The sequence below is a fragment of the Salvelinus sp. IW2-2015 genome, linkage group LG20 (assembly GCF_002910315.2).
Source record: "Salvelinus sp. IW2-2015 linkage group LG20, ASM291031v2, whole genome shotgun sequence".
Taxonomy (NCBI): Eukaryota; Metazoa; Chordata; class Actinopteri; order Salmoniformes; family Salmonidae; genus Salvelinus; species Salvelinus sp. IW2-2015.
Window position 1 is genome coordinate 31,719,405 of NC_036860.1, and position 23,367 is coordinate 31,742,771.

Consider the following 23,367-nt stretch of genomic DNA (forward strand, 5'->3'; position numbering starts at 1 on the left):
CCTCGATACAACACCGTTGCACATTCATAACATCAACTAATTGCTTGTCATGGTGACATCCAGATGGAGACCAATACTACAAGTTTTTTCTCCCTCGCCCATCGAAATAGACTTCACTTTCTTTTACAAGTTTTAACTAGCGCCATATTCTGTTGTTGCCAGCATAACTGATTGACTGAACCAAATCCATTCCTCTCCACTCGACTCTCAGCTGCATGACATGCGTCATCAATTTGGGCACCAGTGTCCGTATAGCCTCTCCTGTCGCATTATGGCATCTGTGAGAGCATGGGCAGCGCCATTGATGCCATATCAATTTTGAAGTAGTTAATTTTCTTCTACTACTTCTTTGGTAAACAAACTGAAAGGGTGCATACTGCCACCTGGAGTGTGTTGTTTGAACAGGTATAAAGTCAAGGTTGATGATTTACTGCCATCTGCAGTTATGGAATGTTTGTGCACAAGTATAATTCATTGGCTGATCCCTCCTGATGACCTGGATGGTATTATGTTATCCATTAGATGCAGTAAAGAAGTCAGTGGAACGACCAAAATAATGGTAATACCATGGAAACGCGTGGGGAAAGATCCAGAATATCCTCATTGCCAGCTAAATTTGCCTACATTTAGGCTATTGTTTTTATGTGTATTTCACAATATGTTGAGGTAAAAATCGGAGTATATTGCTTGTATGGATGTCAACCACAATATACGTTCATGTCATCATCACCAATGAACTGCATTAAAGTTAAAATGACTTTGACTACCAACACCGATTTCTGTAAGCTCTCTATTCTACCAGCTCATAATAACACAAGTTAGCATTTAGCAGTCACTTCTTCTAAACCTGAAAAGCATATGTGGGAACTCCTTCAAAACTGTTGGAAAAGCATTCCAGGTGAAGCTGGTTGAGAGAATGCCAAAAGTGTGCAAAGCTGTCATCAAGGCAAAGGGTGGCTATTTGAAGAATCTCAAATATGAAATATATTTTGATTTGTTTAACACTTTTTTGGTTACTACATGATTCCATATGTGTTATTTCATCGTTTTGATGTCTTCACTATTATTCTACAATGTAGAAAATAGTAAAATAAAGAAAAACCCTTGAATGAGTAGGTGTTCTAAAACTTTTGAACCCAAAATATAAGCTTGTTTTACTCCAATGTTTGTAAACATTGTAAAAGTTAACAAACGCTGTATAGCCTCATAACATTTTTAAAACAAAAATGTTTACATAATGGATGGTCAGTCCTTGCATCCATAGCTCTGTCTATTAATCTGAGAGTGATAATATTTCTCCTGGCCCATCCCTCAGCTTTTTACCAAAACATACGCGGGGCGACCGTTTAGTTATTGTTTCATTTGTGGATTTGCCCTTTAAACAGCTGCGTATTATCAAGATATCAAAGTCTCACCAACAAAAAGGTAAGCAATAGGCCTATAGCAAATGCAGCATATGGCATTCATTTTTCACATGTAAATAGCACGCTTCAGTAGCGCTCAAAGCATGCCATTCCATGAGTGCAGCATTTTTTTCCCAACTCAAATCAATGAGCCCAATCAGTCCTCCATGACAACAAAATCATAAACAACAGAGTAAGACTGGCTAATAAGTCCTTAGTTTTGGGTTCATGCTCAGGTAAAACAATTTGGGTAATCTATACTTCCATATTTCCAAGTCCTATTCTTGAAGATCAAGGGGTATAACATGTATTGGAATGACTGGAATTCTGACAGACTTTGGTTTTCAATGTAAAGATATAATTTAATTGTATTATTATATGTAGTAGAATGTGATGGATTAGAAGAAGCCTACATTACCAACCCATAAAGTAAAATTGAACATCCATATATGGTCAGCTATGTAAACTTTAACATTGATTTATCCTGCAATAGATGTGGTTCAATTGGTAACATAAGTAATCCAAAAGTAATGTAATGTAATCAGATTACATTACTGAGTTTGGGTAATCCAAAAGTTACGTTACTGATTACAATTTTGGACATGTGACTAGTAACTGTAACGGATTACATTTAGAAAGTAACCTACCCAAACATGTTGATGTGTACACGCAACTGAGGTCTCTTTTGAAACTTCTAGTAAGTCGGGGGAAGTTAATAGTACAAAAAGTGAGAATGACTGGGTTACAGTGGCAAAGAAAAAGGGAAACGAGATGTAAAGCTGTGGTGGAAAATAGGAAACCACTAGACTCGTTCTTAGTCGGAGTGAGGGTTTTGGAACAATGCTACTTGGGAAATCCGTTTAACGTCTCGAGGAAAATCTGGAATGTGTGGAGGCTGGAAGGTGAGAGTCACAATAATTGGTCTTATTTAGATTTGTTGTGTGTCTGCAGAGCAGAAGAAGCATGTTTCAAGACTATTTAACTAGGCAAGTCAGTTAAGAACAAATTCTTATTCACAATGACAGCCTACTGTCAAACCCGGACAACCCTGGGCCAAATTGTGACCCACCCTATGGGACTCCCAATCACGGCCCGGTTGTGATACAGCCTGGATTCGAACCAGGGTGTCTGTAGTGACGCCTCAAGCACTGAGATGCAGTGCCTTAAACCGCTGAGACACTCGGGAGGCACCTGTGCCTGTGTAGGATGTATTTTGGAGTGGACTGTGATTGAATAAGTGTGATGGGTTTTGTAAGTTGACCTATTTAATTTTGTATGATGTCGTTTTCCCCCCTTCCGAAAAGTTGTTTTACTTTTCTTATTCAATTCCCCGTTCAGTTGGTGGCGGTAATGCACCATTAACATTGGATGCTAACCGCCGTTAAACCCCATCGAAGAAGAAGATGACGTGTGCACGCGCCCAGCGTCATAGCTGTATGAACCAATGGTATGTTACTATTCAGGAAATCCCTCCTCCATGAAACCGAAAGAGAATCGCTCTCTGGTTGGCGGTACTTCCTTCCCTGGGTTATATGTTAAACGTGCTGTTGCCTTGTGTGAGCAGCTAGTTAGGTCAATACGGGAAAGGGGGGGACCGTGGAAAAGGTGAGTGCCCGGCTTGTTACTATGCTAAGGAAACGAAGACAACATAACATTAAACACAAATTATGAACTCGTAAAATGAATCACGCTTTTTTTTTTACTCGTATTTGCAGCTGACTGAGGCCAACTGGGAAACGGTGTTCATTCACTAGCTAACGGGGGAGGCGGGTAGCTAACGTTAGCATAGCTAGCTGCATCAAGTGAGTATGGCAGCCATTGTATATCGATACAAGCTGCGTTTTCGGCGAACTGTCTGAAATCACATTTTGTCAAGAATCAAATGCTTAGGGTACGTTTTCAAACCAGTTAGTGTTTATCGTGATATTTCTCCCACTTGTAACGTTATAGCATTATTTGATGAACAAAACCGCGTGAAACCATGCAATGATGTGCGGCCTAGTTTCTACGCGCAAAGTGCTGTATTGCCCACTGCACTGTTGCTAGCTAACTAGTTGTGTGCATTGGTCTCATCTTACATCTAACGGTAACGGCTACTATAGCTAGTTAACTACTGCCACTTTTAACGTTAGCTAACAACACTTGTTCTTTCAGCAAATTTTTGTGAACTCGGTGCCGTTAACTGAAATTGTTTGTGCAGAGTGAACACTCCAAAGGAACTCAGACCTTTCAAAAGATCCCCGGAACCGAACTAACACCATCTCGACAGGTGGTCTGGGTTAGGTTCGCTTGAATTCCTCTGCCCGGTTTCCTTTTTTAGAGCATTGTGAACACGAAGCATCTCAGGTTTGCTTGTCATTATTCCTGCACCACACACTAGGCTATTGCAATACCGTGTCCCCTGCCATAAATCCTCACATTTATGCCACAAAAGAGAGAAGAGGTGGGGGTTTGCAGAAGAAACGGTCTTTGGATATTGATTGGGATTGTCAAGGCTGCAATTCCACTGGAGTTTAGTTCAGATTATTTGTATGCAATATGTCTTCTATATGTTAAGAGAGCTTCAGAAAGTGTTTATTTGATTGTGGGGTTTGAATAGTGTGAGAATAACAACATGGGGGTACAAAATCAATTCTAGCTCTTAAAGGTGTAGTAGCCTACGTTGGGTGTAAATTGAATTAGTGTTATTTAATCTGCAGTTATTCTAGTATTTATTCTGTTACCTATAATTATGTACATTTTAATAGTATCTTCTGGTTAATTATTGTCTCATCTTTTAAGTAAATGCAATTTATTCGCTTACAAAATGTACGTAGGTATGTCTAGCTGTCTGATACCACTTTCTGATGGAATGGCTTGGCCTGCACTTTGTAAAGACCCAGAGTGCATTGAGTGAATGTTTAAAAATATCTAGGTTCCTTTCAAAACATAGCAATGTGAATGTAATCAGGACTCTGACAAAATAGGTGACCTGGCAAAAGAGTTGTCGTCATTCAAAGGCCATCCAACCGGCCTCACAACCGCAGACCATGTGTATAGTGTGGGCAAACGGTTTGCTGATGTCAACGTTGTGAACAGTGTCTCATGGTGGAGGTGAGGTTATGGCATGGGCAGGCATAAGCAAGGACAACGAACACAATTGAGTTTTATCGATGGCAATTTGAATGCATAGATACTGAGACCCATTGTCGTGTCGTGCGATTCATCCGCCGCCATCACCTCATGTTTCAGCATGATAATGCAAGGATCTGTACACAATTCCTGGAAGCTGAAAATATCCCAGTTCTTCCATAGCCTGCATACTCACCCATTGAGCCTATTTTGGTTGCTCTGGATCAACGTGTAAGAATGCACATTCTAGTTCCTGATGATATCCAGCAACTTTGCAGAACCATTGAAGAGAAGTTGGACGACATTCAACAGGCCACAATCAAAAGCCTGATCAACTCTATGCAAAGATGATGCGCTGCATGTGGCAAATGGTGGTCACACCAGATGACTGGTTTTCAGCTCCACATCCCTACTTATTTTTTTTTAAGGTATATGTGACTAACATGCATATCTGTATTCCCAGTCATGTGACATCCATAGATTAGGGCCACATTTATTTTTTTCAGTTGCATTTATTTTCGTTCAGTATAGGACTATACCGCAATATGTTTAGATGGAGTTGTTGGTTACCATAGCCAATTTCCCTCTAAACACAACATGTAAGGTCCTTGGACTAGGAGTAACGTTAGGCTCTTTTAGTCCATTATTGGGCTAGCTAACCTTTAGCCAGCCTCACTTGTAGCTTGTGCTGAAACTATTTAGTTGTTCCTGTAAAATAATGATCAGCTGTATAAATTGCAAAAAAAATCGTGAAAATTATGAGTTGGTCATTATTTCATACCCAGTGCAACAGGCCATGCTAGTCCTGGAGGTCTGTATGGTGTTACACAAGGTCTCAATGGCACTCCTTCATATCTGGTTTCAGATTTTAAGATGTCCCACTCGTCATCACGTGGCTCCTCGCGCAACACTGACTGCAAGGTCTATGTGGGTGACTTAGGCAACGGGGCTGCTAAGGGGGAGTTGGAGCGGGCGTTCAGCTACTATGGACCTCTGCGCAGCGTCTGGGTGGCCAGGAACCCGCCTGGCTTTGCCTTCGTAGAGTACGAAGATCCCAGAGATGCTGAGGATGCGACGAAGGGCATGGATGGCAAGTGAGTACATGTGAGATTGCATACAGCAGCCCGTTATTCTGTGGATTCATAGGGCTTAATCTATAACACTTTGTCTTCAATATTAGATATTTCAGATTTTTGCAGACCTAACACTTTCACAAGACCTGACACTTGCTAGCAGGCTATATATGCCATCTATTCTTAATCCACTGTCCTTTTTCAGAGTGCTCTGTGGTTCTCGCATAAGAGTGGAGTTGTCAACGGGCATGTCTCGCAAGTCACGCTACGGCCGCCCCAGCCGTCGGCACTTCGACCCCAACGACCGCTGCTACCAATGTGGCGAGAGTGGCCATTATGCATATGACTGCTCTCGCTTTAGCAAGAGGGGAGGAGGCCGTCGCCGCAGCAGGTACAGTGTAGAGGCCGCCTGCTCCAGAATGTTTCTTTCACCGTTAATTGGAATGTCACTTTCGTTGAATGATATTCAACAACATGGTGGCTCCAAGATAATGTAATTAGTGTAGCAACCATACATATACTGTATGTTGATCAATGATCCTCCTCTCAGGTCCCGCTCACGATCTCGCTCAAGGTCCAGAGGAAGGCGTTACCGCTCACGCAGCCGAAGCAACGACCGTGACCGGTGAGTGATTCTGTTTCACAAAAGGACCCCTGCAAGTTGACTTGAAGAGACTTGGAGTCTCCTATGAAATGTTTTTATTTTATTATTATTCTAACTGACCTTGGACCCGTGTCTGATATTATAAGGCTGTTTTTACACAGGCAGCCCATTTCTGATATTTTTGCCAATTGGTCTTCTGACTGATCAGCTCTTTTGCCGGTAATTTGGCAAAAGATTAGAATTGGGCTGCCAGTGTAAATGCAGCCTAAGAGTTCTCTTAATTGCGATTATCAGCTTCATGAGTTCTGTTATCTCCCTCTAACAGGCGTAATAGATCCCCATCATACTCAAAGCGCAGAAGCAGGTAAGATTTAATCTACTGCTGAAATCGGTGAATATACTATATTTTCTGACTGTTTATTATAAAAAATAAAATAAAAATTGGCTTGTGTAATTTGTAGCTACCATCCCAACCCTTAGTTTACATATAGCGGCTAGAGCTGCTTTGAATAGATGACATGACACAGCGGGTATTGTGTTTGCACGGTAGATCTGGGTCCCCAGCACGTTCCAAGTCCAGAAGTCCAGTGCGCAGATCCAGGACCCCAGTCCGTCGGTCCAGGACTCCAGTGCGCAGATCAGTAAGGTAAATGATAGTCAGTCATGAAGTTGTCTTTAAACATGGTAGGCCTGTCGTCTAGTTCTTACTGCGACAGATGATGCTACTGAAAGTAATGATTGATCGAAAGTGCGTGATTGTGGGGCCTCCTGAACGGCGCAGCGGTCTAAGGCAGTGCCCTGAGGCGTCACTACAGATCCGGGTTCGATCTCTGGCTGTATTGCAACCGGCTGTGACTGGGAGACCCATGAGGTGGCGCACAACTGGCCCAGAATCGTCCGGGTTAGGGGAGGGTTTGGCCGGCATGGGTGTCCTTGTCACATCGCACTCTAGCGACTCCTGTGGTGGGCCAGGCGTGTGCACGTTGACAAGGTCGCCAGTTCTACAGTGTTTTCTCTGACACATTGGTGCAGCTGGCTTCCAGATTAAGCGAGCAGTGTGTCAAGAAGCAGTGAGGCTTGGCAGGGTTGTGTTTCGGATGACACATGGTTCTCGACCTTCGCCTCTCCGGAGTCCGTACGGTAGTTGCAGCGATGAGACAAGACTGTAACTACGAAAAAGGGGTAAAAAAGTACAAAGTACAGAAAATGCGTGCTTGCTACTTTCGTTTTACTGACGACAAACTCCGGTTTCGAAAAGCCAGTGTTGCTCTTGAAATTAAACAAACGTGTCGCAACTGCCCCACTCTAAACAGGGCTTTGCCACAACCTGATGGGGGCGATAAACTAATAGGGTTTTCAATGTAAGGCAGTGAAGTGGCAGGGCAAGGACAAGTTGGGGGAAGCTAAACTTTATGCAAGTATTACGCGATGGCTGCTGATACCTAGCACTACCTAGTCTGCTTGTTAGCACTTATGAGGTTGACACTTGGTTGGCTATCCAAATTATCGTGTTATGTGAATTTCCTGTAAGGTGGTTTTAATCAATGTTGTAAACCAACCAATATGGCACTCAAGAATGGACTATTGTATCATGGCAGATGTCCCTTGTTGTGAAATCTATTCCTTGGGAGAATAATACAGAACTTTTGCACAGGTTAAAGTAAACTCAATCTACATTCTGACTAGAAATGAGACGGTTTCCTAAATGGCAGTAACCAGGTTTCCATCAAACTATTTGAGTCAAGTACCTGTCAAACTGAAGACAGACCTGGTGGAAACATTAAGTTGTTTTAAAGATGTTGATGAAACAAAATATGCTAGACAAGGGTGGATAGTTTTTTGTAGTTGATTAGATTCTGTGACGAATTGGGAACTATTTATTGTGCAATTGTTGATAGAATAACCGGTCACGCGATGCTATGCGGTGTGGTCCTCCCACTACGACTTTAAAAAGCATGCACAGTTTATTAGGCTACAGATTAAATAAATTGAACTTCGGTGTGGTAAAAGTGCACTGTGATGAGCTTGATGCTCCTTTGCAATAGATCATTGGTGCTTGGCTGCCAATTGATAAATATAGATTCTTGCTCTTATCTGTAATCTCATCATGTAGCCTACCCTCTGCACTGTATCTGCAAGCTGTTGGCTAGAGCGCATGCCAATACCAGAATGGGCACATTTGCTGTTTAAAACAGACTTTGTGCCGAAACCAAGTTAAAAATGGGATGGAAATGCATAGCTTTTGCTTTTTATTCGGTAAATGAAAGTTATGCTTTTTTGTGTGCACTTCATTACGCACAGCCTTTTATTCGCAAGAAGTTGGTTTGATGTTAACACACCGCTGCTAGTAAAATGCCAATATAAAAATATTGGCTTGCAAATCTGCCACATTTATGGAAACCTAGCTAGTGCTTGAAGTGGAATAAGTGCTAGTACAAAAAAAGAACCAACCAGTCACGGCTGAACGATTAATCAAATTTGGCTCGAAATTGCGATATTGATGTGCAATATCCATATTGCAAGAGGCTGCAATATTTTAACCTCTACTTCATCACCATCCCGGATCCGGGAGCATCCTCATCAGTAAAAAAGCTGACTAGCATAGCCTAGCATAGCGCCACAAGTAAATACTAGCATATAAATATCATGAAATCACAAGTCCAAGACACCAAATGAAAGATACACATCTTGTGAATCCAGCCATCATTTCCGATTTTTAAAATGTTTTACAGCGAAAACACAATGTATTTCTATTAGCTAACCACAATAGCAAAAGACTCAACCGCATATTTTCACAATTTTTTTACCGCATAGGTAGCTATCACAAAACCGACCAAATAGAGATATAATTAGTCACTAACCAAGAAACAACTTCATCAGATGACAGTCTTATAACATGTTATACAATAAATCTATGTTTTGTTTAAAAATGTGCATATTTGAGGTATAAATCATAGTTTTACATTGCAGCTACCATCAAAAATATCACCAAAGCAGCCGGAATAATTACAGAGAGCAACGTGAAATACCTAAATACTCATCATAAAACATTTATGAAAAATACATGGTGTACAGCAAATGAAAGATAAACATCTTGTGAATCCAGCCAATGTTTCCGAATTTTTTTAAAAAGTGTTTTACAGCGAAAACACAATATAGCATTATATTAGCTTACCACAATAGCCAAACACACAAACGCATTTATCAGCAGCAAAAGGTAGCGATCGCAAAAACCAGCAAAATATATTAAATTATTCACTAACCTTGACAAACTTCATCAGATGACAGTCCTATAACATCATGTTACACAATACATATATGTTTTGTTCGAAAATGTGCATATTTAGCGGTACAAATCGTGGTTTTACAATGTGAATACGTAGCCAAAATGCACAAAATTCTCTGGGGATATTTTGGACAGTCACCTAATCTAATCAAAGAACTCATCATAAACTTTACTAAAAAATACATGTTGTACAGCAAATGAAAGATACACTAGTTCTTAATGCAACCGCTGTGTTAGATTTTTTAAAATAACTTTAGTACGACATACAGCTTACGTTATAGCGAGACAGCGCCCGCAATAAGGGCGGAAAATAGGACTAAACATTTTCCACAGAAATACGAAATAACATCATAAATGGTTCCTACTTTTGCTGAGCTTCCATCAGAATCTTGTACAAGGAGTCCTTGGTCCAGAATAATCGTTGTTTGGTTTTAGAATGTCCTCTTCTCCTGTCGAATTAGCAACCATAGCTAGCCATGTGGCGCAAACGTGCCCAACTTCACCTGACGCAAAGAAAATTCCAAAACTCGCAATAAACGTTCAATAAACTGATACAACTCGGTTGAAAAAAAGTACTTTATGATGTTTTTATCACATCTATCAAATAAAATCAGAGCCGGAGATATCTGACGTGTATGCCGAAAGCTTTTCAGAAGGCAATCTGGGGTTCCTTCTCGCGCCTTCGAAGACAATGACATTTCCAGACACGTCATTCCAAAAGCTCTTGTTCGGCCTCAGATCAAGCTAGACACCACATTCCACCTCCCACTGCCTGTTGACATCTAGTGGAAGGCGTATGAAGTGCATGTATATCCATAGATTTCAAACAAATTAATAGGAAGACCCTGGAACAGAGCCTCGATTTCAGATTTTTCACTTCCTGTCAGGAAGTTTGCTGCAAAATGAGTTCTGTTTTACTCACAGATATAATTCAAACGGTTTTAGAAACTTGAGTGTTTTCTATCCAATAGTAATAATAATATGCATATTGTACGAGCTAGAATAGAGTACGAGGCAGTTTAATTTGGGCACGATTTTTTACTAAGTGAAAACAGCGCCCCCCTATTGACAAAAGGCCATGTAAGTGAAAGACTCATCAGGAGGTGGAGCAAGCTGGGTGGAAAGGACCGGCGGAGTAGTGACTATGCTAGCAGGATATTATTATCTCCAATCTTTACAGATAGCAATCGTTTCCATAAATTTATGAATAGGTCTAGCTTAGCATGTATGGTAAGGCCTCGACTATCTTCCTATTCAAATGAGCTCGAAAAAAATAAATGGTAATATTCTTATTGTTCTGTTTTGTGTGGCTTCAGCGCTAGCGATAACAAGTGAAAATAGAGACCAGTTCTAGTTGAGATACGCGTCAAAGCTGTCAGCCTGCTAGGCATCATTATAATTCAGAACCATGCATGCTAAAATCGCACGCTCATGTTTGAGTTTAGGCCGTCCAACATTTTTTTTATATACTTTCGATTTTTTTGCTGGAGTTGGGAGTCCTCTCCTCTTTTGGCCGCTTCCCAATCCCACACACCCCGCCCCCTGTCACTCCAGCAGACAGTTCCTCGTGCTTGAGATTCACTCAGCACGCATTGACCAAAACGCATGCAGTCAACAGATTTTCCCAAACAAAATCGATGCAGCTTTCCACTATTCGTAATATAAATTCAAGTGTTCTATTATACTATTCGTTTGTATAACTAGCGTTTTGCAGAGAGCAAGTGATCTTAGCAAGCTCCAAATGTGCCTAAAAACAATAGCCCCTCATGCTAATTGCTAGTGACCAGATGGCTAGCGAAATCCACTGAGGGCAACCTTGCTAGGAAACTTTTGCTCTAATACAGGCTGGGACCAGTTTATCAGCACTGTTCATAATCTGAGGAAAGGGTAAATAATATTCTAAAATCTGTCTGCATGTACATTTATCTAATTAAGGTCCCATGGGAAACAGTGACCAAAACTTTGATTCCTACTGTCACAACCATTTCCTTCCTTCATTTGTTATCATGCCAAACTAAACTGCATTCCAACTATATTCCAACCTTTAAAATTAGAATGATCATTCTATTTCTGTGATTCCAACAGTACCTGTTTTGATCTATAATAGCAAGTAATATCGCAATATTTGGTACAGGCCATATTGTGCAGACCTACAACCGGTATTGAATAGAGGATTTTGAGGCCCCTCATTGCCCACTGACGCCAATGCTGTTTCTTCTGCAGTCGCTCCCGTTCTCGCTCCCATTCCCGGTCAGTGTCCCGCCCCAGGGCGCGGAGCGTCTCCAGATCTCGCTCCAGGTCCCGCTCAGCCACCACCAAGAAGAGGTATTAAACTTCAGAATCTCCTCATACCCCTACACCAGGGTTTCCCAATCTCGGTCTTCGGGGCCCCAAGGTGTGCACATTTTTGTTTTTTGATAATATGAATCGGCTGTGTAGTGTTAGGGCAAAAAACAAATGTGCACCCCTTGGGGTCCCAAGGACTGAATTTGGGAAATGCTACCCTACATATGTTTTCTTTTGTGGCACTGAAGTAAGACTTTTATTCATGCCTTTGGTACTGGAGACACTTAAATTCAACTCAGTCAAAATGGGTTGCCTCTGTCAGTACACTAGTTTTCCTTCTTTTGCAATACAGATGTCTTTCTCCAGGTCGCATCCCAGATTACTAGCCATTTTAGTTATGGTGATTACCAGATGCTTGTACAACTTTCAGGTTCTACCTTTTTTTTTGTCCCCCGTATCTAAACACAATGATTATTTTAATTAGGAGTAGTGCCTGGTGCAGTCAGCTGATGAAATAGCTATGCCAATGTTCATGTTTTGTTTTAAAGGTCGTGCTCCACCGAAAATGCTAATTGTCTTCCTGCCTTGTTTCAGCCGATCTAGGTCTCCCAGCCAGAGGAAAAGCCCCATACCTGATGCTGACTGACCATGGGGGCGAAACCGCTCCATGCCCTGCTGTTCCCCTATCCCCATTTGCCTCAGGGCTTGAAGCCATTTAACCCCTTTGTCCATGTATTTTGATTTCTTTCTCCTGTCAATTAGTTTATTTATCCCTTGGTGTTCATCTTCTGGCTTTGGCATTATTATTTCATCTGTATGTACAACAAATTCACGAACTGTACATTTCAATGGCTCTTTTTACAGTGGTGATGTTTTTAGCTTTCTGTGCATTTTGAATTTGTTAGCCTTTGGCCAGTGTTAATGGCAAAAAAAGTTATTTTTCTGATATATTTGGCAATATATCAGCTCCAGTCGAGTGCATTGAAGTGTACTCATAGCTGTACTAAAAGCAGAATGATTTGGGGTTTTATTTCATTTTCAATGTAAATGGCGGTATCTTTTTAATAAAATGAATCTTTACACTAGTGATCTGATTCATGATTGTCTGATGTGGATTTAGTCTAAGTCGATTGCTCACCTGTGTCTATTTTTAATTAACATAATAAAATCCCCATTTAAAAATCAGTCTGTTTAAGCTAGAGGTCGATTTTGTATGGGCTACGTCTCAAGCCATTGCAATGGCCTTCCACATTTGTGGTGGAAGATGGCAGCTACAGGGCTGATTATCAGACCAGGAGACATCCCGAAAATCTGTCTTCACACAAGTCTGAGGTCAGTACTTCTGGGCTGTAGTGTCAGAACCATTTGGGATACAAACTAGACTGAACTAAATTATAAATGCTACATGTAAAGTGTTGGTTTCATGAGCTGAAATAAAATATCGCAGGAATGTTTCAATGACTAAAAGCTGAAAATTTGATTTGAACTCAAATGTTCACATTTTGTTTACATCCCTGTTAGTGAGTATTTCTCCTTTGCCAAGAAAATCATCCACCTGGCAGATAAGTATAATATGACCCTACTATGGAAAAGGGAGAGTCCTAACCAACCCATAAAGTAAAATGTAACATCCAGCTATGTAAACTGTAACATGGATTTATCTGCTAATGCCTCAAGGGGAAAGTAATCCGATTACATTACTGAGTTTGGGTAATCCAAAAGTTATGTTGCTGATTACAATTTTTGACAGGTAACTAATGGATTACATGTATAAAGTAACCTAACTAACCCTGCTGACATAACTAACGTTAGAGGCTAGAGCTGACCTGGCTGTGGTAGCTACTCATTCGCGTAGCTCATTCATTCACCTCAGTCGAGAGGGGATGAAAAATTAGCTGACGTTACATGTCAGTTAAATTACTAGCTCAGCACTGCTAATAAACACTAGTTTCGTGGGGGGGAAAAAGAGACAGGAGAAAGAGACAGAGATATCGGGGACGAAGGTCTGGGTGCCTTATAAGGATCCAACGGCGAGCGGGTAATCTCCCTTTACCATCGGTCCTATTAGCCAATGTACAATCAATGGAAAATAAAATAGACGAACTACGATCACGTATATCCTACCAATGGGACATTTAAAAACTGTAATATCTTATGTTTCACCGAGTCGTGGCTGAACGACGACATGAATAACATATAGCTGGCAGGTTTTAAGCTTTTTCTGCAGAGGCCTCTGGTAAGACAAGGGGTGGGGGTCATGTATTTTTGTAAACAACAGCTGGTGCACGAAATCTAAGGAAGTCTCAAGATTTTGCTCGCTTGAGGTAGAGTATCTCATGATAAGCTATAGACCACACTATTTACCAAGAGAGTTTGTATCTATATTCTTTGTAGATGTCTTATTACCACCACAAACCGATACTGGCACTAAGACCGCACTCAATGAGCTGTATATGGCCATAAGCAAACAGGAAAACGCTCATCCAGAGGCGGCGCTCCTAGTGGCTGGGGACTTTAATGTAGGGAAACTTAAATATGTTTTACCTCATTTCTACCAGCATGTTAAATGTGCAACCAGAGGTAAAAAAACTCCAGCCCACATTTACACCACACACAGAGATGCGTACAAAGCTCTCCCTTGCCTTCCATTTGGCAAATCTGACCATAATTCTATCCTCCTGATCTCTGCTTACAAGCAAAAACTAAAGCAGGAAGCACCAGTGACTCGGTCAATAAAAAAGTGGTCAGATGAAGCAGATGTTAAGCTACAGGACTGTTTTGCTAGCACAGACTGGAATACGTTCTGAGATTCTTCCGATGGCATTGAGGAGTACACAACATCAGTCACTGGCTTCATCAATAAATGCATCGATGACGGCCTCCCGTGTGGCGCAGAGGTTTAAGGCACTGCATCACAGTGCTAGCTGTGCCAGTAGAGACTCTGGGTTCGAGTCCAGGCTCTGTCGCAGCCAGCCGCGACCGGGAGACCCATGGGGCAACGCATAATTGGCCCAGCGTCGTCCGGGTTAGGGGATGGTTTGACCGGCAGGGATGTCCTTGTCCCATCGTGCACTAGCGACTCCTGTGGCGGCCCGGGCGCAGTGCACGCTGACACGGTCGCCAGGTGTACGATGTTTCCTACGACATATTGATGCTGCTGGCTTCCGGGTTAAGTGGGCATTGTGTCAAGAAGTAGCGCAGCTTGGTTGGGTTGTTTTTCGGAGGACCTTCCGTACGGGAGTTGCAGCGATAAGACTGTAATTACCAATTGGATACCACGAAATTAGGGAGAAAAAAATAAGTGCATCGATGACGTCGTCACCACAGTGACCGTACATACATACCCCAACCAGAAGCCATGGATTACAGGCGACATCCGCACTAAGCTAACCTGCCACTTTCAAGGAGCTTATAAGAAATCCTTCTATGCCCTCCGACGAACCATCAAACAGGCATAGCATCAATACAGGACTAAGACTGAATCGTACTACACCGGCTCTGACGCTCGTTGGATGTGGCAGGGTTTGTAAACTATTACAGACTACAAAGGGAAGCACAGCCGTGAGCTGCCCAGTGACACGAGCCTACCAGACGAGCTAAATTACGTCTATCTCGCTTCGAGGCAAGTAACTCTGAAACATGCATGAGAGCATCAGCTGTTCCGGACGATTGTGTGATCATGCTCTCCGTAGCCGATGTGAGTAAAAATATAATGCATTATTATTCCCATACCATTATTACAGAGACTCAGATAAATGATGCTACCCTCTGCCTATTTGCTACTTAGCTTAATCAAGCCTTTCTCAAAATACAACACTGTCCCTTTAAGACAAAAATAAGCTCTGTACCTGACTTGCTTTTCAAAGATGTCTAGAAACGTACAGGTTTTGTGCTCTTGTAGGAAGGAATCACTCCCCTATTGCTGACTACAAATTATCTATAACTGGGCTAATAACACACTGACGCACTAACTAGCAAACATTAGGAACAGAATGTGGCTACATGCAGCTCTTGTTTTGATCTTAAAACAAGCACATCTACTCACTACCACAGCAGTAAACACAGTCCAGTTCATAGTAAATGGCACAGATCTATATTGTATAGTCTATATGCATAGTCTATTTGCATATAGGCCTACTGCAGCTCTGATTGGTTACACTGCACCCGTCTGTGTAGAGTACGGGCTGAGTCGTGCACATAGAATCCTACTCCAATGCGTTCTGCCTACAACAAAATCTCTTGCATAGTTAATTTTGTTTCTGTATGTTGTATTGAAAGTGGTTAATATTGCGTTGATTCGATCACAATTGCCACAGTAAAGGGAAATGTTGATACTGTTAACTAACAGTGAAAACTCTAGAAAGTTGAGTGTAGTTCAATCTCGTGCTTCTCCATGGTCGGATATTTCTTCTGAGCTTTGTGTGCCAGTGCTGCAAGCGGCAACGCTCACATGCTGAATAGAACGGGCACACGCCTGCATGTTGATTTTGTCCATCCACACCAGATGCATGCAGCTCTGAACCACCTATATTATTTGGGGACAGGTCGAAATGCTTGAAATTCATTAATGGCCATTTATCTAGCTAGCTTGCTGTTGCTACCTAATTTGTCCTGGGATATAAACATTGGGTTGTTATTTTACATGAAATGCACAAGCTCATCTACTCTGACAATTAATTTTTATTTAATTTAAAGGGCTAGGCATCCCGCTGGCGGGACAACTTCCAGTGAAACTGGAGGGCGCGCAATTCAAATAAATAATCATAAAAATTATGGATATTAAACATTTATGTACATACAAGTGTCTTATATTGGTTAAAAGCTTAAATTGTTGTTAATCTAACTGCACTGTCTGATTTACAATAGGCTTTACAGAGAAAGCATGCCATGTGATTGTTTGAGGACGGCGCCCCACATCAAAATATATTTCAACCAGCACAGGTTTCATAAATTCACAAATAGCGATTAAATATTCACTTACTTTTTGAAAATCTTCCTCTGATTTGTCATCCAAAGGGTCCCAGCTACAACATGTAGTGTCATTTTGTTAGATAAAATCCTTCTTCATATCTGTTTAGTTGGTACCATCGAAAGGAAGGAATCCAAAAAGCTACCGCTAAACTTTGTTAAAACAAGTCAAAATATGTTTCTACTTAATCCTTAGGTACCCTAAAATGTAATTAAACTATAATATTTAATACGGAAAGAAGTAACTTATGTGCAATAGGAAAACGATATTAGCAGGTGCGCGTCCTCTTCGTCGTGCACAGACTGATTACTAAAACTCATAATTATTCCTCGTTTGGGAAGAAACAAGCCTGAAACCTTCACCAAAGACTACTGACATCCAGTGGAAGCTATAGGAATTGCATATGGGGAGCTGGATTACATTTCTTCCCTATACGTTATAATGGAAGAGCATAGCCTCTCTCTCTCAAAAAAATTCTGGTTGGTTTTTCTTTGGATTTTCTCCTACCATATCTATTTTGTTATAGTCTCCTACATTATTTTAACATTTATACAAACTTCAGAGCGTTTTCTTTCCAATGGTACCAATTATATGAATATCCTGGCTTCAGGGCCTGAGCAAAAGGCAGTTTACTTTGGGCACGTCAGTCAGGTGGAAATGGAGAAAAATATACCCTAGCCTGAAGAAGTCAATATAACTGATCATCTGTGGTGTCAGCAGTGAGTGTGTACATGTAAATGTAATGTGTGAGCATGGGTGCATGTGTATGTGTGTATGCATGAATGTGAAGTGTCAGTGTAGGTGGGTGTGGCTGAATGGTAGAGACCTGAGGATGGGCAAAGTCCTTTCAGGTAGTCAGTGTGGATAGTCTGTTGTATGCTATTCAACAGTCTTATGGCCTGGGGAAAGAAGCTCTTTTGGAGCGTGTTGGTCTGTGACCCGATGCTCCGGTACCGCCTGCCAGATGGGAGCAGAGAGAACATGTCTCGGTTGACTGGAATCCTTAGGTTGCTGGAGCTTTTCAGGCCATTCTCAGACCCCACCTGGCATGAATGTCTTCGATGGCTGGGAGCTTTTAAGATGTATTAGCTGTTGTTTAAAGAAAGTTTTTAACAAACAGGGAAACCTTTGCCCATCCCCTTAACCCAGACAAAAAATGATACATTATAGCAATAAACTTTTAGCAATTGATTAGTATTTTAAATCTGTGATTATTATACTATTATTTTGGTGAGGAAAAACCTTTTGGTACTGGTAGCTGGGGATTCTACAACAAGCACACAGGTTGCATAGAAATAGGTAAATAGAACAGATGTATTCATTATATTATGTGATATGACATTAGCTAGCTACATTGAATCAAACAAATATTTAATTCAAAGAGACAGGCAACATTCCAATGCCCACCCCTTTTCTAACAATGTTTCTACCGTCCAATCACCACAAACACTAGTAGGGGAGGGAATATCTATCACTGTTGCACGATTGGTCTGTTGTGATAGATTGACGGATCACTCCCACCACTGTACGTGTGCTTCAGCTCCTGTCATCATTTTTTTAAATTACAATTTCTATTGCAACAATAATATCACAATACTACATATCAATACAGGGACAATACAGGGTGCACAATGAATATGGGTGAAGAGAAATCTAACAAAATATAACAAGAATATTTCAGGACACATTTAGATGTTACAAGGCAATGAGATATCAACATACATTCAGAGACATGACTTCATGACTTTAGACATTTTAAGTTTTACAAGTTTGAGGGATTTATAACATTTTTGCAGTTCAATAAAAAAAATAAATAAAAAAAATTCCCACCCCAAGGGAATAGCCCCCCTATCCTTTAGGAAATGGGCAGTATCATCTGCAAATTGACTGATATTTATATCTTTACCAAAAATATGGATCCTGTTTAAATGATCAGATTTGTTAAGAAATAAGGCTAAGAAATATGTGGCTAAAATAAGTTAAAGAGGGGAGCTTTGACAACCCTGTTTAATTCCTCTAGCAATAGAGAAATTAGCGGATGTTCCATTGCTCATAGCCACCGAACTGCTAGTATCATTATACATCATCCTTATCACTCTACAGAAATCCTCCCCAAACCCAAAGTAGGTTCTAAATAAAAAGCTGTCCTCTAATGTGTAAAAAGCCTTGAAAAAAACTAAAGACTATTTAAAGCCATCTCCTTCTATGAACTCACTGTAATGTAGGATATCTAATACCAATTGTATATGGTTATGAATACTCCTTCCTTCTTATGGCTGCAGGGGCAGTATTGAGTAGCTTGGATGAAAGGTGCCCAGAGGTGCCCAGAGTAAATGGCTTGCTCCTCAGTCCCAGTTGCTAATATATGCATATTATTATTAGTATTGGATAGAAAACACTCTGAAGTGTCTAAAACTGTTTGAATGATGTCTGTGAGTATAACAGAACTCATATGCCAGGCAAAAACCTGAGAAGAAATCCAAACAGGAAGTGGGAAATCTGAGGTTGGTCGATTTTCAACCCAGCCCCTATTTAATACACAGTGGGATATTGGTTATGTTGCACTTCCTAAGGCTTCCAGTAGATGTCAACCGTCTGTAGAAACTTGAATGAGGCTGCTACTGTGATGTGGGGCCGGATGAGAGCTCTTTGAGGTCTGAGGTCAGAGGTCTGGCAGAGAGCCAGGTCCTGGTCACGCGCATTTCACATGATAGCGACCTGCGTTCCATGGCTTCTCTACAGACAATGGAATTCTCCGGTTGGAACGTTATTGAAGATTTATGATAAAAACATCCTAAAGATTGATTCTATACTTAGTTTGAAATGTTTCTACGACCTGTAATATAACTTTTTGAACTTTTTGTCCGACGTTTGGCTGGACCTGCACGAGCGTTTGGATTTGTGTACTAAACGCCCTAACAAAAGTAGCTACTTGGACATAAATAATGGACATTATCGAACAAATCAAACATTTATTGTGGAACTAAGATTCCTGGAAGTGCATTCTGATGAAGATCATCAAAGGTAAGGGAATATTTATAATGTTATTTCTGATTTCTGTTGACTCCAACATGGCGGATACATTTTTTTTTGCTTCTGAGCGCCGTTCTCAGATTATTGCATGGTTTGCTTTTTCCGTAAAGTTTTTTTTTTAAATCTGACACAGAGGTTGCATTACGGAAAGGTATATCTATAATTCCATGTGTAACAATTGTATTTTCATCAACATTTATGATGAGTATTTCTGTAAAATTGATGTGGCTAAATTCATAAAAAATCCTACAATGTGATTTTCTGGATTTTTTTTCTTTTCTCATTTTGTCTGTCATAGTTGAAGTGTACCTATGATGAAAATTACAGGCCTCTCTCATCTTTTTAAGTGGGAGAACTTGCACAATTGGTGGCTGACTAAATACTTTTTTGCCCCACTGTACCAGTGAGTGAAGTGGGTGAGAAAAGAAAGGTACTTCCTTGGTGACTGTCACGTCTGCTCCCGCTCTTCCCCTCCCCCTGGCACTTGAGGGCGCCAGAATGCCTTGCATCACTCACTCCTGCCATCCATCACGTACACCTGCCTTTCCTTGTCACGCGCATCAGCGTTATTGGACTCACCTGGACTCTCATCACCTGTTCATTTCCTCCCCTATATGTGTCAGTTCCCCAGCTCTYTTCCCTGCTTCTGCATTGATTGTTTTTCTGTTTGCTAAGCTGTTTATGTCTCGTTCTATGTCCGTTATTTATTAAATGTTACTCCCCGTACCTGCTTCGTCTCTCCAGCGTCATCCTTGTGATAGATCGTGACAGAATGCAGAAGCGATCACACGAAGCATCGGGGAGTACTGGCGTTCTGGTTGGTATAGTGGCATCGGCTCTGGGTCACCACCGATGGAACCGGGGGTGCCTAGCCTGCTCGTCGGGCTTCCACGCCCTAGCAGGCTCGAGAGGTTTCCTTGGCTCAGATGGCGCCCATCCCACGTCGGGCCTCAGCTGGATCGTCAGTTCTTGTCTGCCCAGCCTGTCCAGGAGTTTTTTGTTTGTTTGTTTTGTCGGTGACGTCGGGGGTGGATTCTGCCGCCGATGGAACCGGGGGTGCCTAAGCCAGCCCGTCGAGCTTTCATGCCCTGGCTGGCTCGAGAGGTTTCATTGCCTCCGTTGGCTCGGTGGCTTCCCATCCCACGTCACAATCCACCGGATCATCGGGGTTCCTTAGCGGATCGACAGGCGTCTGGACTCAAGCCGGATCGTCAGGCTCCCATGCCTCAGCCGGCTCGCCAGGGCTCTCACGCTCCAGCCGGTTCGTCGGTCTTCCACGCCTCAACGGCTTGCCCACGGCCCATGTCTCGGCCGGTTTGCCCAGGGGACCGCGGTGGCGCCCCTAGTGGGGGTACTGTCACGTCTGCTCCCGCTCTTCCCCTCCCCCTGGCGCTTGAGGGCGCCAGAATGCCTTGCATCACTCACTCCTGCCATCATCACGTACACCTGCCTTCCTTGTCACGCGCATCAGCGTTATTGGACTCACCTGGACTCTCATCACCTGTTCATTCCTCCCCTATATGTGTCAGTCCCCAGCTCTTTCCCTGCTTCTGCATTGATTGTTTTTCTGTTTGCTAAGCTGTTTATGTCTCGTTCTATGTCCGTTATTTATTAAATGTTACTCCCCGTACCTGCTTCGTCTCTCCAGCGTCATCCTTGTGATAGATCGTGACAGTGGCCTGAAGATTGTACTTTGGCTATTCGAGAAAGATATAGGGTCTACAGAGTATGACTTTGACGCCTGAAAATCTAATTGATTTCCAAAGGAAGAGACCTTTGGTCCATAGGGTCGTTAAGTCTGCCAAGAGAAATGCATGGAGACGGTTCGTCCTACAATAGGCAGGGGTACTGAGTTGAGAGATGTTTGGTCCAAGTTGAAGAAAATGACTGGAAGAAGCAAAAACACTCGAATTCCAGTTTAGGTGACGGTGATAATCTGGCTGTATCAGATTAAAAAAATATGACATGTTGGGGAGAGCATTTGCTAATGTACATAGTGGGGTTACTTTGAACGAAGTGTACAAGCAACGCAAGCATCTAATTTCAAATGCTCATACTAATGTGTTTAAGAAGAGGAATATTGTTGACTGGTCGTTGGATGCTGGTTTCACATTGCATGAGATGTGATTAGCCCTAATAGGCTCTGGATGTACAGCCCAGGTTATGATAAATTATGTTATGCAATGTTTAAGCATCATCCTGATGAGGTCATAAATATTCTCCTGAGATTATTTAATAAGATCTGGAGTGAAGGGGTTCTACCTTCTAGATAGAAATGTGTAGTTATATTGCCTTCTGTAACGCCTGGGAAGGATCCTTCATGTGCGGGCAGTATGGTGGCAAAATTGCAAGATTATGTTATAATACTTTTATTGCATCAAATGGTTGTTTTATTCAACAGAATAGAGTATTCTTAACTATTGTGTGTGTGTTCTACTGAGGATGGACCTCTGGGAGATAACACTGACAGGAGATTTATGATTTATTTTGGGTGATAAAACCTAAAGAGCATTCCAGAGCATGAGTTAATGTTTCTGTTCTATACCGTACCAGGGAGAGATGGTTCCAGTTTGGAGTCGGAGGGACAGACACTGGTCTATACAATGAAAACTGTTGACACAGCAGATACTGTCTGCTATGTATTATAGGTATCTTTCATACAAATCTTAACCTTGTGACCCATTCTATATATCTGTTGTTCGTCATGTTGGTTGAAAGGGGTGTATCTTGGCTATACTTTTGTCTTGGTGCTCTCAATGGATCATCAGAGATGGTGATTCGTCGACCAGCCATCGCCTTTGCAAAGCTCTCACTAATAAAGTTTCAGTTTAAGTATAACTCTGACTTGTGTGATAAGTTTGTCTCTCCTCATTTGATAGTAAAGAAATGAACCACCACAGCAGTTATAGACTGATAGTACTTACCTCTAATTTATGTAAACTGATGGAAAAGATGATTGTCAATAGATTGTGCTATTTCCTGGAGCACAGAGGTTTATACAGTCATTGTCAAAGTGGTTTCTGTAAAGGTAAACCTACCCTGGATGTATTAGTGAAGGCAAATAAGTGTAAAAAAAAAAAACTCTGGTCACGAAAGATGGCTACTGTCTTTTTTGACATTGAAAAGGCCTACAATACAATGTGGAGAGAAGGGCTATTGATGAAGATGGAACGTTTGGGCATTGGTGTGAGGTTATTTAACTGGGTTTTGGCCTTCTATTTAATTGTTCCTTTCGAGTTCAAATGGGACCCATTTGGGATATGGGATATGATGATTTTGGAGTTGACAATGTGTTGTGAAATATGTTGTAAAAATTTCTTGTAATGTTTATAAAATTGTATATAACTGCCTTAATTTTTCTGGACCCCAGAAAGAGTAGCTGCCTTGGCAGCAGCTAATGGGGATCCATAATAAATACAAATGCAAATAATATTCCTCAAGGCAGTGCTATCTGTTCTATTCTGTTCAACATTATGATTAACGATGTGTTTACGAATGTGGTTAGGGGCACTAGGGCTTCCTTATATTCTGACAATGGAGCAATTTGGAAGAGGGGAAGGAATGTCTCTCATGATCAAATCGATTCAACAAGCTACAGTATA

General features: G+C 41.5%; 1 protein-coding gene across 3 annotated transcripts; it reads left to right on the forward strand.

The window, feature by feature from the left end:
- The first annotated feature begins 2,917 nt into the window (after nucleotides 1–2,917).
- LOC111981073 (serine/arginine-rich splicing factor 7) lies at nucleotides 2,918–12,848 on the forward strand. 3 transcript variants are annotated; one of them, XM_024012207.2, is made up of 9 exons: nucleotides 2,918–3,008; nucleotides 3,119–3,205; nucleotides 5,380–5,608; nucleotides 5,793–5,978; nucleotides 6,138–6,212; nucleotides 6,517–6,555; nucleotides 6,742–6,837; nucleotides 11,701–11,802; nucleotides 12,358–12,848. In XM_024012207.2, the coding sequence occupies exons 3-9, from the start codon at nucleotides 5,388–5,390 to the stop codon at nucleotides 12,407–12,409; spliced, it is 771 nt and encodes a 256-aa protein (XP_023867975.1). In that variant the 5' UTR covers nucleotides 2,918–3,008; nucleotides 3,119–3,205; nucleotides 5,380–5,387; the 3' UTR covers nucleotides 12,410–12,848. The 3 variants fall into 3 exon arrangements, with proteins under 3 accessions (XP_023867975.1, XP_023867977.1, XP_023867976.1); XM_024012209.2 differs by lacking the exon at nucleotides 6,517–6,555; XM_024012208.2 differs by lacking the exon at nucleotides 3,119–3,205.
- The last annotated feature ends 10,519 nt before the right edge of the window (nucleotides 12,849–23,367 follow it).

Excerpts from the sequence above, each read along its gene's own strand:
- LOC111981073 (XM_024012207.2), top strand. The coding sequence starts at position 5,388 with ATGTCCCACTCGTCATCACGTGGCTCCTCGCGCAACACTGACTGCAAG. Across the intron at positions 6,838-11,700 it reads CCAGTGCGCAGATCAGTAAG|TCGCTCCCGTTCTCGCTCCC; the intron begins GTAAATGATAGT and ends TTTCTTCTGCAG. Across the intron at positions 11,803-12,357 it reads TCAGCCACCACCAAGAAGAG|CCGATCTAGGTCTCCCAGCC; the intron begins GTATTAAACTTC and ends GCCTTGTTTCAG.